Genomic DNA, 15,722 nt, shown 5'->3' with positions numbered 1-15,722 from the left:
TCTGTAATTGCTGTGGGGCCTAGGCAAGGATTAGCAGTGCTGGATGCTGGACCCAGCCAGGTCTGACTGCAAGACAAAAGTACTCAGTCTCAAGAGGCTTCTGGTTTCCTCAGGATCGCTGGTTCTGGCGTCTGCGCAACAACCGTGTGCAGGAGGGGTATCCCATGCAGATTGAGCAGTTCTGGAAGGGCCTCCCTGCAAAGATCGACGCAGCCTATGAGCGCTCTGATGGCAAATTCGTTTTCTTCAAAGGTACAGTACAGTTCAGTACGAGCCAGCCACTCCTGCCTCAGCTCAGGCTGCTTTCATGGCATGAAAATGGTGAAAACAAGTACGCTGCACCCTTGCCCTTTTCTTAAGGGGACACTTCAAGCAGCCACTGATCCTTAAAATACAGTTCAATGTGGGCTGGCCTTGCCAGGACAATCTCTGGTTAGAGTTAACATCAGTTAGGGGAAGTTGTCTTTCATGTGATAACAACAAACAGCTCCTATTTCCCAGGGAGTGCCAGTGCCCTGCTTATCTCCTTGAACACCTTTTGCCAGGTCACTGAGGCCTCTCCAGGTGCAGGGCACTCCCAAACCTCATTTCTGGACAATTATCTCCTAAAGAGACAAAAGTACCATCCTTGTGCTGGGGCCCTTTTAGCTCCTTGTATGGTGATGGTGCCTGAACAGGATCCTGTAACTTGAGAGCAAGTTGTGAGCAAGGAAGGGTGGCTGGAAAGCATGGCCAGTACAAAACCACAGTACCTGGGCTTCTGGATTAGTGTCTGCAACTTCAGTACCTCAGCTTTCTAAACTACTAAAATTTGAGAGGCTCGGGGAAAGGTGACAGAAATGTCTGAAAAGCTTGGGCTGATCAACTCCTCAGCCTGAGCAAAGGATGGCAGACAGGGAATGAGACAAGTCTGAAGTCATGACTGCTATGAGAAGGTAAATGGGAAAGGGCTGTTCAACAGCTCTCCCAAAACAAGAGCTGAAGAGCAGCAGATGAAATAAAGTTCAAAATTAAGTGGAGGAGCAGCTTTTTCACAGATTACATTAAGCTTGGAAGCCCTCAACATGCTGCGGTTCAGTGTGGTTCGTTTACGTTCATATCGATCCAGCTCCTAACAGGACAATCTGTTTGTTGTTTGTGTCCCCACTACCTCTAGGAGATAAGTACTGGGTTTTTAAGGAAGTGACAGCAGAGCCAGGCTACCCTCACAGCCTGGTGGAGCTGGGGAGCTGCCTGCCCCGGGAGGGCATCGACACAGCGCTGCGCTGGGAGCCCGTGGGCAAAACCTACTTCTTCAAAGGGGACAGGTACTGGAGGTACAACGAGGACAAGAGAGCGACGGACCCAGGCTACCCAAAGCCCATCACCGTGTGGAGAGGAATCCCTCAGGCTCCTCAGGGGGCTTTCATCAGCAAGGAAGGCTGTATGTGTCTGCAGTCATTGCACTGTCAGATCAGGAAAAGCTGGTCTGTGCTGGGAGCTGGGTGGTTAGATGTGGAGTGTTTTGAGTATTTTCTGATCCAGGAATCAAGTGTCAGAAGCCCTGGGGTCACCTGGGCTTTGTGAGCAGCAGCAGTCTGAGACCCTTCCTTACCCTCATCCCAACCCACACACTTCCTCAGCTGCTAAACTATATTGTGACAATCCAGCTCTGTGGGAATGGGACTTTTTCTGCCTCAATAGACCCTACCCAACTTTTCCTGGGTTCTGGTTCTGGGGTTGCCGGAACTTACATTTCCTCCTAATGTACCTGAAGTGAGCTCTGGCTCTCTGCTAAAGGCTCCAGCCTGTCTGATGTTAGTAGTTAGCCTTGAAGTTGTGCTCTGAGTAGGGGATTGGAGCTCCAGAGGCTACTTCAAACACATTTCTTTCTCTGATTTGAAAATTTCCTCCTCCTCCAGTTAGGGCAACAGAAAGGGCTTGTGCCATTGAGGCTGTGTTCAAATTTGGAGCTGCAGTGTGAGAGGAGGGCTGTAGGGCTGGGCCAGGCTGGAGGGATGGCAGCGAGAGCCAGCTAAGCTGGGGAACAGTGCAGGAGACCAACACTTTTACCACAGCTGCCTTCTGTTCTCTTTTTTTCTATTATCTTGAGAGTCATTAGAAAATGGGTCATCTGGGGAGAAGGAGCTTCAAACAACACATAGCATAAAGCATCACCCTTTTATTAGCAGCAGGACAACACTGATCCTTAACACAGGCCAAATCCTCGGGATTCTGTGGCAAAAGGACTCATCTTACTCAGCATTTGCTCCCTCAAGCTGAATGAACTGAAACGGGGTGTCCTTCCAAACACTGTCATACCCAGGCACATGCTGGCCCCCTGCAGATGATGTTAATCACTTAGTAACGATGAGCACATACTTACAGATGCCTTAGTAAAAAATCATTCACTGCAGAACCCTTCCTTTAAAGATACTAGGGTTTTCTTTTTTAATTCCCAGCTTGTCCTGGCCAAGGGGAATGGTATTCCATGGGCAATGGTGAACATGCTAGCCAGGGTTACAGCTTCTCCTTTAAATCCCAGCTCCAAAACCACCTTCACTTTCCAGTGGCTTGGGAATGTTCTGGGTAAATGTGTTTTATTGACATAGGTAGTGTCCATCTTCAGGTTGTCCATACTCCCTTAATGTCCTCCCACAAGCACAGCGCATTAATGGGAAATAGTGAGAAATACTCTCTGTTTTGTCTCCTAGTTTACACCTACTTTTACAAAGGGAAGGAGTACTGGAAGTTCGATAACCAGAGGCTGAGTGTGGAGCCAGGCTACCCCAGGTCGATCCTCAAGGACTGGATGGGCTGTAACCAGAAGGAAGTTGAGCGGAGCAAGGACCGGCGCCTCCCGCACGATGACGTGGATATCATGGTGACAATAAATGACATGCCCAGCACTGTCAATGCCATTGCAGTGGTGATCCCCTGCATCCTGTCTCTGTGTATCCTTGTCCTGGTATACACAATCTTCCAGTTTAAAAACAAAGAGGTGCAGCAAAATGTTGTGTACTACAAAAGACCTGTCCAGGAATGGGTATGACACAGCCTGCTGCACATTTCAACTCACTGAGCTGATGAGGACTATGGACACACACAAAAAAGAGGAAAAAATGCATTGAAAAGCCTACCAAACAAAACTACTTCAGTGATCTACAAGTTTTGGATACCCTGGGATGGAAATAAAGCAGGAAAACTGGAAAAAAATACAGGCAGGCAGCCTTGCAGCATGGAGCCTCTTTCCTTTGTACTGCTTTGGTCACCTGCCAGTCGCGGTGCCATCCACCGGCTCGCTCTGCCAGCACCAGAGTCTTCAAGACAGGTTTCAACTGATCTGGGAAACTTCCTTCAGTTCCCTGCACCAGTGCTCCCTGTTAAACCCAGCATTCTCCAGTGTAGCTAAACCACCTCTGAACAGAACCATTTTTTAATAGCTGTCTCATAAATGAATTAAGATCATAAAATCTATGAACACGAACTATTTCAGTGTCATAAGCAGAAGACATTCTGATGCTGAATCATTCTAAAAAAACCTTCTTAGTTTATTAAAAAATCCAGGGATCTACCTGGATATGATTTTCCAATACCTGCTGGTCAGATGTTTTGTACATTCATAACTAATCAATGCTGCCACTCAGCACAGTGCACGAGGAACCACGGAGCACTCAAAGAGGTACCGGAGTGCGGAGCAGAAGCTCAAGAAGCACCAAACCAGACCTGGCAACATCAATCCCTAGACTGGGACAACCTGAAGACAAAATCATTTGGTCTTAAAAAAAAAAAAAAAATCATGGTTTTTGTTTTGGGAGCCACTCATGAAAGAAATATTTAAATGTCATGTAAGTTGGTTTAAGCTCCCGCCAGCAAGAACCCAGGAATCAATGGTTACCAAAATACAGGGAATGTGTATAGACAGACTGCACTCTGCCCGTTCAGATGCTGGGAAAAGATGAGTTGTTGTTCTGTGGCATGTGTAACTAGATTGTGGAATTTGTATGTTGGGTTTCAGGAGAACGGAAATTTTGTTTGGAGTGAGGTCGTCGTTATATTTTGCTGAAATAATCAAGGTTCTGTAAGTATTAGGCCTGTTTATAAAACCAAATCCAACCCCTGTAGATGTTACAAACATTGTATGCCTTCAGAATTTGAGGGTTTGTTTCACCCACTTCTTCACAGGCAAATATTTGGCAAGGACCAAAGGAAGCATGCCACACAGTAGAATGAGTTTACCATGCTTGACAGAGCCATAAGAATCAGGTAAAGGCAAGAAAAATACCTTAACTTTCAGCTAGTGACTTTCCACAGATCTCTTCCTACAACAGTAGCTTCTGCTTATCCCTCTTACAGTTGTGAGTGGTTCAGGACATTGTGCCCTAGCCACAAACTTTTGATTTTCATGTTGATGCTGATATTTTTACCATGTTGAATAAGAGTGAAAGAGCCTTTTGCAGCGCAGTGTTAATGGTGAAGTCCAGCTCTATACAGAATGCCATCCATGTCAGCACAGGAATTGCTTTGCCCGCTCACCATGGGGAACAGGTGATTAACCTAAACCCTCTGCCTATAACTGAATTTTATTGAGTGCAATGAAGTGCAATGCACAGAATGTCCACTTAGTATAGAAAAAGTACAGCTTTGTAATGTCAGCTCTGAAAAAAAACCCCAAGGACAACAAACACGCTAAAAGTATTCCTAGTTACAATGAGGAACCAAGCAGCAGAGAGATCGTTAGCATTCCGGATTGCTAATTAGTGCTCAAATATTGCTCTGGTGAAGCAGGATAGACACATAGATTCGTCTGGTGAAGCCCACTAGGACTGCATTAACATGTGGTCTCAAACTGTATTTTGTCCTTCATAACTGATTCCCATAGCCAAGCTGTTTATTGTGTTTAAACATAAACTATTACCAACATATTACAAAGTAAGTGAGAAGCTCGTAGATGCGAAACTTTGAACTGTAGTGACAAAACGTGCTAACGTCTCATGATGAGTGAAGGAGTGCGAAGGACCAAACGCAATCAGAGCTCCTGATCAGACGCTACTCCGCGTTGCTCTGTGTACCAGGGTGTGGTGGGACACCCCACGGCCACCTGGCACCTCGGTCTCATCTGTACGCTGCCATCTCGCCGGGACTGCGACAGCCCAAACCTCTGAGCAACTTCCAACAGCCATCATTAAAAAAAAACTATTAAAAAAAAAAATTTACAACTGAGAGCAATGTCTGGGTTTGTTTGTATTTTCTCCCCCTTGGCCCAAAGTTAGGTTTTTGACCTGCCCAAGGAACGAGCTGTCCAGGGAGGCTGAGCCCTGTGCCCAGGGTGCCTGCAGCAAGGTGAGCTGCTGTCCTGGGCTGCCAAAACCCAGCCTCAGCTGCTGTTCCACAGAGCCACAAAAATATGCCAGGGCCTTTTCTACCTGCCCCGTGCTGGCTCCTGGGGCAGGTGTTCCATATGGGAGTTCCCAGAGGGTGAGGATTCCAGGTGTTCAGGTGAGAACAGCCCTCTGCAGCCACAGGGGGCTGCAGGAATGGAAGAAGCTTTCCTCCAGCACAATCCCGTTCATTATCACCTCTGTTTTGCTATGATCATCCCATGGGCAGTCCTGGGGTAACTTGGATCTGGGTACAAACATGGTTTTCTTGTGTAATGGACAATTCCTACCCGTGAGCTCTTTGCTGGGATCCTGTGCTGTGCTACAGAAGCACTGGACTCACTGCCCATCAGCCTGGCCAAACTCTCCGTGGGCAGGGGCTGTGTTCCAGCTCCTGTCCAGAAATGCAGGACATACTGTTCCCACACAGGAGAAGGGATCAGCATTGCTAATTCAACTCTAACAAGCAAAAGGCTGTTGTGTGTTCCTGTGATCTTGCTCTGCAGCACGGGGATTTGGACAGCCCAGGGACCTTGGCACACTCTGGACGAGCTGCCAGCCACACCCACTATACTGCACTCAATATTCTATTTTTTTTCAGTTTTTGACTACTTTGAATAAGTTCACCACCATTCAGGATCATTGTTACAGACATTTGCTGGGATACATGATTCACAAAAGCTGGTCCTCCACTAAGATAGATTAATTATTCCTAACTTACAATGCGTCATTAAACCTCAAGATCTCCACTCATATTGTGAGGACTCAGACATTTAGAAACCTCTGTAAAGGATCCTGACAAGTTTTTGGCTATTAAAGCACACACAGCTACACACCCCAAGACCTTCCCACTGAACCCAGAGTTATGAGACTTCCATTTCTCCCTCCTGTCACATTCACCCCAGGGCTAGATTCCAGCCCTTCTCATAGTATCATGTCCAGCACTCCTTCAGTTTCTCTGATCGTTCCTGCAACCCTTCCCAGCACCCAAAGTAACGTGTTGCCTTCGGCTGCCTGATGGCAAAGGTGCCAGGTGGCTTTAGTCATGTTACATAACCCACACCTTTGTAGCTCAGCAATTTAAGAATCCCAAGAACCCGTGTGAACCCAGCCCTGGGAACGTACAATTTGATTTTATTGACTATTCCTTAACACCTCATGGCATCAGCAGCACACATGCTGTGCTGCCTTGAAGATGAAAGCACATGGAAAAGGGGCAGTCAGGGGCTGCACTGTGCTTGTGTCCCAGGCTGCCATGCCAAGGGCCTGTCACCTGGAATCCTGCCTTTCTGGAACCCTTCAGCTGGGCTCTCATTTCACCCTTGCTGTGACACGGTGCTGCACTCAGCCTCCTCCTCAGCATCCTGCCCCTGCCAGCTCTGGCACTGCAGGGCAGATTTCAGGGCAAGCAATAGGCAGCAGCGTTAGAATATCACCTCTCCTTTCCCCAGCCTCTTTTGGACTTGGAGACCCAAAATTTAATGGAGATGAGCATTACCCCAAAATATCTATTTGCAGAAACACTTGGCAACCACTGTGCAAAACTTGCATCTCATCTATATATAGAGTTCAGGATACAGATGCATCACGGATTTCCAGCTAATGCTACTTCAGGCTGTTTGGGCTTTGCTTTCCTAATTAGCTCCAGACATTGTTTGCTTTCTGGACCATTGCTGAAGCCAGAGCACATCTGTTCCAAGATGGACCTTCAGGCAGGAATGTGCTCTTGTGCTGATCAGAGTTCACCACTACTGGGTGAAATTTGGATTCTTAACCACAATGTGCTTCACTTCACACTCAGCTGCACTGAGTTTCCCCTTCTATCCAGTCCTCATCCTCACTAGTCAGTCAGTATGGCAGAATTTCCCTGCCCCAATCCATGGACTTTCCTAAACCAAACCAGAGTGCTTCCCTCATTCCATGGAAGCACTCCTCCAGGGTCCCCAAATGCCTTTGGCACAAAATCCTGCCAAATGCCTTTTGAAAATACAACAGTACAAGAGACCTTCCCCCTATCCCTGTGGACTCTAAATTTAAAGAGCTGCACAGATCTTCTGCCACTCAACTTGCTATTTAAACACGTTTATCCTCTCTCATGATCCATGTTTCTAAATTAATTCTTTATTACAGTTTGTTTTCCTTGTACACAGGTCCATCTCACTAGCTCAGGATACCCACAGACCCACATTTAAAACAGGTATCACATTTGTTCCACCCAAGAGCTGAGCCCTGTGAGGAGCCAAGAGGAAGCAGCTTCTCACTCTAAATACTGAGAGAGGCTGAGAGGACACCTGGAATCAGGGCCAAGACAGGTGGTGCATATTAAAGGTTTGATATCTGATCACAGACGATCATGGCAATCTTTATTTTGAAGGGAGTAACCTTTTATCAGCCAAATCTTACAAAGCCTTCCCTGAACATGCAGACAGTAAAAAAATGGAAATTTACTCAATTTTCTACAAAGCCCAAAGCACCTGGGCTGAAAAGAGCTCTGCCCATACAGCCCACAGGTCAGCATTCCCCAGGAGAACTCAGCTGAGAGCAAAGGCAAATGTGTGGAGACAAGCAAGAGCTTCCTCTTACCCTCAGGCTGGGAAATGCAGGCACTTCTATGCCTTCAGTGCATCCTTAATGGGCAAGCAGGAAAGCAACTGAAATGAGATATCACTGAGCAACAGCTGTGTAGAAAGAAATTACAGTCTTCTGCCTGAAAGTAGCACCTCCAGCTGCTTTCATCTGGCACAGACAGAGCTCTTCATAAGGAAGCTCCCAAATCTGTAGCTTTTGACTGACTGACTGCTTAGAACCGTGCTATTTAACCTTTGTCTCCAAGGTAACTCCAGACAAGGTGGTCCAAGTCTATTGGGATTTGCTGATTTCTAAGAGCTTCCCATTGTAGGAGGTGAACTCTGCAGGACAAATTAAGCCCACTGGCAAGTGTGCCTTTTGAGCCCTCTCCTGCAGGTGCCTCAGAAGCAGCACAGGTGACACCAGGTCAAACATTGGTCCAAGGACTCCTACATTGTTATTGTTAAAAGCCCTTGGATTGACACTGAAAAACTCCAGTTTTTATCCAAGCTGAACACTTCAGAATCACCATCCCATGGGAACAGCTGCAAGTCAAGGCAAAAGAGCAGGTGATGATTTTTGAATTATTTTGTGGCAAGTAAACTACTGTATTTGTGGTGCTGGACATACAAAGGAGTCTTACATGTACCTAGAGCAGAAACACCACTCAAGCAGGAGTGTGGAAAGAGGGCAGCACATGTAATGCCAAAACAAACTGCTGTGCAGCAGACACTGGTGCAAGATTTAAGGCAAAATAATCTCTAGTGATCAACACCCAAGAGCCACAAGAGTAAATATTGTGGGGTAATTTGAGAGATTCAGTTGGCATCACAGAACCAGAAAGCAGAGCTGAAGAACTGAGCAAAGGGATAGAGAACATTCCTTATTTGTATCTTATGCATGTTATTTGTCAGGTTTTGTGGTAACAGTTTACGAAAGATGACAAAATTTTGGTTTTGTAGCCTCTCCTTTGGGCCAGGCCTGTAGAAACATCATCAGAAGGTCTGGATGTCTGTGATCCAAAGTGCAGCTCAACACTTCACTCCTTAGGAGCTTTCTGGGAAGTAGGAACCAACACTGCTCATGTCAGGCTAAAAGACAAAACAGAAGGAAGGTTTAGTTATGTCAGAATGCAGAAGGCATTTCAAAATATCAGCTTCAGTCAGCTCTCACTTTCCCACTACAAAGGCGCAGAAGAAATTTCCCTTCCTAGGAAAGAACCTATGAAAAGAGGGAAGCAAGACATTGTGGCTGCTAACAGCCAGCCATAGGATCAAACCTCTCAGGCTGGCAAAGGCAAAATGCACATTCAGCCTGGCCCAGGTAACAGTCTACAGCTCAGAGCAGGTTTAATTACAGGTCTGATTTGTTCAGAGACATCAAGACTTTGTACCCAAACTGTAATAGAGCAAAGAATAATTTAAAGTGCTTTCCACTGAACTCCTTATGACATAAACAATTCCCTGATTGTGGCTGAGAACTCAGCAATCAAGTTACAATGCTCAGGAAGTTCAGGAACACACTTTCAGCACCACATCAGTTGTGCTCAGGATTGTAACTCAAGGCCCAAAATCAGTTCCCACAGGACATTCATCTATGTTTATGCCTAAATGTAAAAACATTTCCTTATAAAAAACATTTACACACATTAATGAATGGGGAAGGTCCCATATCATTATCACTCCAGACAGAAAACAACACCTGCCTCACATTAAAAAGTAACTTGAACAAAGCCTTTACCAAAAAGGCTTAAAAAAAAATTCAAGTTAGCAGTTTTAAATGTAAGAGGTTTATGGCAGCAGCACCTGACAAGTTCCACAGTCTTTTTGGCTCCAGAAATGGTTACAGCAAGCATTTGAAATAACAGTTGAATAACTACAGTGATCTAAAGCCAAGATGACAAAGTCACTGCTATTTTAACTTCTAAAATAAGATTTGTTTAAAAAAAAACATTTATGCCATAGCTGAGCACTAAACAGTTAGGAAAGATCTGACACTGAAATCTGAGGCAGATGTTAGTTCTCACAAAAAGGACTCTCATTTAACAGAATATTCCATAACCCAATGTGTAACTGCTGCCAATAACCAACAAAAGGGGAGAAGTGAAAAAAAGATAATTAAAGCAGATAGATCAACTGTGAAACCAGCTGCTTTTATAATAAAATCTTGCCTGTTCTGACCACGATTCTGCGCAGAGGTGGATCCTCCCTACCTGTCAATCAGGGAATCCCTCATGTTGGTGGCAATGGTGCTTGGCTGAGCCTCGTTGAGCCTGAAGATGCTCTCGATGACGGAGAGTTCGGTGCTGGTGGTGTCCAGCCCGCAGAAGGCGCACCAGTCGTTGACCACCATCCCTGCCGCGATCACCTCGCTGCCGCGGTTCACCGTCCCCGCCTGCCGGACACAGCGGCGTGAGCAGGAGCTGTGCCAGCTCCTCACACTGCCTGGCACTGCTCACACTGCCCTGGCACTGCTCACACTGCCCTGGCACAGCTCCTCACACTGCCCTGGCACAGCTCCTCTCACTGCCCTGGCACAGCTCCTCACACTGCCCTGGCACTGCTCACACTGCCCTGGCACTGCTCCTCTCACTGCCCTGGCACAGCTCCTCACACTGCCCTGGCACAGCTCCTCACAGTGCCCTGGCACAGCTCCTCACACTGCCCTGGCACAGCTCCTCACACTGCCCTGGCACAGCTCCTCACACTGCCCTGGCACAGCTCACACTGCCCTGGCACTGCTCCTCTCACTGCCCTGGCACAGCTCCTCACACTGCCCTGGCACTGCTCACACTGCTCAAGAGAGTAACTCTGCCACCAGCTGTCAGAATCTGTGGGTATTGGTGATTCCGAGATTGTAGAAAGTCTCTGTTTTTCTGCCCCATTGCCAAAGAAGAAGCCATAATTCGTCTGTGCTGGTTTCAAGGTTGTTTATTCTTGCTTATCTCTAACATGTTCTGCTGCCCTGCCGCAGCTCTGTCCTGCAGGGCAGCGTGTGGGGCTCTGCCCTCAGTGGGATGGTACAAACATTAAATACCAGAAACTACCTGTGCTGGATTTACAATAACGTGCCAATATCTGTCACCTACGTTGAACAGTGTGTCCCCAGCCTGAACCAACAGAAAAATGCCAACACCACAGTGAAACATGGAGGGCATGAGGAAGGAGGAAAAGGACAAGTCACACCCAATTCCTCCATCTTGTCCCCTTTGAACCCCTAATCTAGAAATCTAAAATTTTACTCTTGCACCCGTGCCACACTTAATTATTACTCTTATCAAACACTCAAAGCTTGTAATTCATCCTGTAAGATTGAAAACTCCTCTCCATGGACAGAGATCACAGCCAGTGTCTCTGGGGGCTCTGTACAGGGGGGTTCCTGACCCCTGCCAGGGTCCCAGACCTGCCAGGGCAGCCAGAGGGAAGCCCTGGATTCCCACAACCAGCCACCATCTGACACTCTGAAGGTGTCAGATAAAATGATTAATGAACAGCCTTTACTCTCTGCTGAGAAACTGGTGTGGCGTTCAGTGACAGAGAATCCAATAAGCAGGAAAAATAACAGCATTCACACATCCAGCTGAGCAGGCACAGGAGTTTCCTAATCTTTTTGAACACTGGCTTCAGCCAAACTACAAACAGCCCCACATTCTGTATCTGAACAATGTGCACAATCCCAGCAGAGCAACATTTCAGAAGGCAAATAAAACCACTGAGCAGCTTATTCAGACTCAGGAAAGACAGGAAACTGTCTGGAAGACTTGGTTCAAGTCTTCTCCTCACCTCCCATTCAAAATCACTTCACAGAAAAACAGTATCTGGGAACCCCTGAGTTGGAGAAACATTGCCCCTGAGTTGGGAGGGAATGGGAGGAGCAAACACTCCACAAATGCCTTACCACAAGTGGGACCTGCAGCAAAGAAGACAGCTCATCCTGGTCATCGATTGAAGTTTTGGGGTGCACAATTCCTCCTTGGTTACTAAAAACACAGTAACTTCCAACCAGCACCTGGTCTGCTACTGTTTGTCTGAACACCTCCACCTTCAGCACATCTGCCAGGATCTCTTCTGTCTCCTGCAAATGGAAGGAGGATAAAGTCTTCACCCAAACGGTATGTGGAGTGGGAAGTCAAGTTATTCCTGCACACAGCCCTCAGCTGGGAGCCTCCCATACTGCACAGCCCATTGCAACCTAGCCACGATAACACACACCCCCAAGCTCCACATCCACATGCTCCCAGCTTCCTGTGTCACTATAAACCTCATGCCTCTGCTAAGAAATGCCCAAATCCCCCTCTCTGTTGGCAGGACATCGCTTGTATCAATTCTCAGCAAACCAGTCCTCTTCGCTCCCAAACCACTGGGACAAAATGGTCTTATGCTCCTCATAACTCTAACGACCTTCTTCCTCTCCAGATTTCACTGTGAATTATTTTCATTTCTCTCTCTCTGGCCATCTTCCTTTACTTTTTACACTTTTTTAAAACATATAGTGCAAAGCCTTCTCCCATTCCCTTGTTTTTCCCTTTGCACTCCTGCCACCAAGTCTCACTCCTTTATCACCTTTAGCACAAGTTGGAAGCAAACACTGTGTTTGCCTGCAGCCACACAACACATCTCTCTCAATGCTGTTAAGGTACCTGTTCTCAGACATAAAATAGGAGTGATGTTGTCTCCTTTGCCCTTATTTTAAACTCTCATACAATAACCCTCTTTTTTTCTTTCAGGCCCCTATAATGATGCACATCCATGGTCTCTTTCAGCTGTAACATGCTCTGGCTCACTCAGGTGTAGCTTGTAACTCCTGCTGTGGCCCTCACTGCACTCCTCCTTACGCTCCTTATTAGACCCCTGCACACTCTACTTCACCCAATTTTATGCACCCAAAGCAAACTGCACCCAATGATCACTGATTCACAGAATGCTTTGGGTTGGAAGGACCTTAAAACTCCTCTCATTCCATCCCCTGCCACAGGCAAGGACACCTTCCACCAGACCAGGTTGCTCCAAGCCCTCTCCAACTTGGCCTTGGACACTTCCAGGGATGGGGCTTGGAGCTTCTTGGCCACCCCTTCCCTTCTCCAAAGCACATTCACCACCGCTGCAGCCTCAGCCTGGGCAGCGTTTCCCAGCCCCACTCTGAATGTGGAAGCGTCCTGGAGCCCTGTACCCTGTCCAGATCTGGGTGGACCAGAGCCACGTAGTCATTGCAGGTGGTGACGTTGCCCAGGGCCGAGAGCCGCTCCTCCACGCGCTGGATGCGCACAGAGTCGGGGAGGCTGTTGCGGATGTGCTGCAGCTCCTGGTCTGTCGTGCTGCTCGGGACCAGCAGCCCGTGTCTGTTCCCTAAAAACACAAAAGGAAACAGAACAGAATGAAAATAATGTCTCCACAGGGTGTGTTAGCACTTCCCTGCTGTTCGCACATGGCTTGAGCTGCTGTTGCTCTGTGCATTTCTTCCAAGCCCAGAATTCTGCCTAAAGCCAAGATGACAAAGTCACTGCTATTTTAACTTCTAAAATAAGATTTGTTTTAAAAAAAAACATTCATGCCATAGCTGAGCACTAAACAGTTAGGAAAGATCTGACACTGAAATCTGAGGCAGATGTTAGTTCTCACAAAAAGGACTCTCATTGCAACAGAATATTCCATAACCCAATGTGTAACTGCTGCCAATAACCAACAAAAGGGGAGAAGTGAAAAAAAGATAATTAAAGCAGATAGACCAACTGTGAAATGAGATGTAAAAATAACCAGCACCTCAGGAAAAGATGGGCACTACCAGTTTGCCCTCAGTATGGGCACTATCTTTACCCCCTTCTCTCTTCCAACAGGACTAAAGGAGGCTCGAGGCTCTCAGTGAGACCCTTAACAAGGAACTCTCCGTGCAGATGCCATCTGCCCTACAAAAGGCCCAGTGCTACTGTTGTGTGACTGTGGCAGCACGACTGGATGGTTAAAGAAACAAATAAGCAAGAAGCTGGTCTGACCTAACGGTGTTTTACCAGGAAGAGACACGTGAAAGGCTTTTCCCTGACTTTCCCATTCGGCAGTGCCTCCCCCTCCCTGGGCACCGAGGAGCAGCCGAGCTTCCCTGGCGCCGAGAGCCGACACTGCCCCACCCCGCTCCTGGGCGAGTCTCTGTTTCCCTACGTCCTCCACAGAATCAGCCAGGTTGGAAAAGGCCTTTGAGGTCATCCTTCTTCCTCCTCACACACTCGAGCCATTAAACCAACCCTGGAGCGCCAGGGGCGCTGCCCCACGGGCTCCCCGGCCCGGCTCAGCCCCGGCGCGGCTCCCGCGACCTTTCCCGGTCCCGGTGCGGCTCCCTCCGGTCACGTACCCACACACATCCTGCCGATGATGCGGCAGCCGGCGATGGAGGCGTGAACCACCGGGATGGTCCCGAAGAGCTCCCCCTCGAACACGCTGCAAGGAGAAAGCGCCGCGTCAGGGCCCCGCGGGCCGGGCCGGGCCGGGCCGGGCCGGGCCGGGCCGGGCGGGCCCCGCTCACCTGTAGAAGTTCTCGGAGCCGCCGATGGCCACGAGGCAATAGGCGTTGGTGAGCTTGGCGAAACAGCCCAGCTCGTTGTTGTTCTCGAAGCTGGCGCGGACCGCCATGGCAGGAACGGGAATGCGAGCGGGAGTGGGAAAGGGGCTGGAAATGGCAACGGGAATGAAGCCGGGAACGGGACTGAGAAGGGGGTCGGGAACGGGAACGGAACGGAGCTGCGTCCGGGAAAGAAGCAGGAACGGGACCAAGATTGGGCTGAGAACGGGAACTGGGCGGGGTCGGGGTCGGGGCCGGGAAGGAGCTGAATCGGGATCGGGATCGGGAACGGGAACGGGCCGCGGCGGCTCCGAACGCCTCCCCCGGAACCACGAGGCGGCGCCGCTTCCGCTTCCGGCGGGGCAGAGCGGCACCGGCCGCCCTTGTTGGGGACAGCGGCCCCTAGCGGCGGGAGGGGAGAGCGCCCCGGCCCGGGGGCACCGAGCGGGACCGGCCCGGCCCGGGGGGACCGAGCGGCGGCAGCACCGCCCCGGGCACCGCTGGCCAGCCCGGGCCCTGTGGGACACAGCTCGTCCCCCCGTCCCCGCATCCCACCGGGGCTCGGCTGGCCCGGCTGTCCCCACAGCCTGGAGCGGCCGCCGCGGGCCCGGGTGCGGCATCGCTGTCCTTGTCCCTGGTGTCCATCACTGTCCCGGTCCCTGTCCCAGGTGTGCCATGGCTGTCCCTGTCCCTGTGCCAGGTGTGCCATGGCTGTCCCTGTCCCTGTGCCAGGTGTCCATCACTGTCCCTGTCCTTGTGCCAGGTGTGCCATGGCTGTCCCTGTCCTTGTCCCTGTCCCAGGTGTGCCATGGCTGTCCCTGGCCACTGTGAGCCTCCCCATCTGTGTCCAGCCCCAGCCCATGTCCTGGTGCTCCCCAGGTGCTGTCACTGTCCCTGTCCCAGAAAGAGCCGTGCCTGGACACCCCTGCACGCTCCATCGCGGTGTAGGACAGCAGAGATGTCACCTCTCAGCTGGCAGGCCGCCCACGACCCGGCTGCTCCTGTATAGAGGCACCTGTATCAGCTGCCACCAGTGTCCAGGTGTGCCCCCGGAGCAGCCCCCATCCCATCCCTGTGCTGACAACCACTGATGTGACAATGTCAGCTGTCTGCAGATGCCAAACGTGTGCCCAGACATGTCCCTGTCCCCTCCTGCCCTGGCACGGCTCAGCACGGCGGGGTGCTGGCCACACTCAGTGCTCACCCCTCCACCAGGACCCAACACAGTTTGTTCCAGCAGAACAA

General features: G+C 49.4%; 2 protein-coding genes across 3 annotated transcripts in view; one reads left to right on the top strand and one right to left on the bottom strand.

The window, feature by feature from the left end:
- Positions 1-5,202, top strand: part of MMP24 (matrix metallopeptidase 24) — a 44,785-nt gene extending 39,583 nt beyond the window's left edge. For both annotated transcript variants that reach the window (XM_002187101.7, XM_072917222.1), the window contains 3 exons: positions 114-252; positions 1,157-1,423; positions 2,694-5,202. In XM_002187101.7, coding sequence (XP_002187137.3) covers positions 114-252; positions 1,157-1,423; positions 2,694-3,031 — 744 coding nt within the window. In that variant the 3' untranslated portion in view covers positions 3,032-5,202. The remainder of the gene's footprint in view (positions 1-113; positions 253-1,156; positions 1,424-2,693) is intronic.
- Positions 5,203-7,701: 2,499 nt separating this feature from the next.
- Positions 7,702-14,830, bottom strand: EIF6 (eukaryotic translation initiation factor 6). The gene is made up of 6 exons (XM_002186947.7): positions 14,442-14,830; positions 14,271-14,356; positions 13,098-13,273; positions 11,826-12,002; positions 10,141-10,322; positions 7,702-9,019 (listed from the first exon to the last, which is right to left on the bottom strand). Exons 1-6 carry the CDS (start codon positions 14,546-14,548, stop codon positions 9,010-9,012), a joined length of 738 nt encoding a protein of 245 aa, XP_002186983.1. The 5' UTR covers positions 14,549-14,830; the 3' UTR covers positions 7,702-9,009.
- Between the last annotated feature and the right edge of the window lie 892 nt (positions 14,831-15,722).

Source organism: Taeniopygia guttata, chromosome 20 (assembly GCF_048771995.1).
Source record: "Taeniopygia guttata chromosome 20, bTaeGut7.mat, whole genome shotgun sequence".
NCBI classification, from domain to species: Eukaryota; Metazoa; Chordata; class Aves; order Passeriformes; family Estrildidae; genus Taeniopygia; species Taeniopygia guttata.
The sequence above is the reverse complement of the archived record's forward strand: the minus strand, read 5'-3'. Positions and strand labels throughout refer to the sequence as shown.

What these genes read in the sequence shown, in the direction of transcription:
- EIF6 (XM_002186947.7), bottom strand. Translation starts at nt 14,548, where the DNA reads ATGGCGGTCCGCGCCAGCTTCGAGAACAACAACGAGCTGGGCTGTTTC. An exon ending in GGCTCCGAGAACTTCTACAG is followed by an intron (nt 14,357 to 14,441) that starts GTGAGCGGGGCC and finishes TTCTCCTTGCAG; the next exon opens with CGTGTTCGAGGGGGAGCTCT. An exon ending in TGCTGCAGGTCCCACTTGTG is followed by an intron (nt 10,323 to 11,825) that starts GTAAGGCATTTG and finishes TGTGTCCGGCAG; the next exon opens with GCGGGGACGGTGAACCGCGG.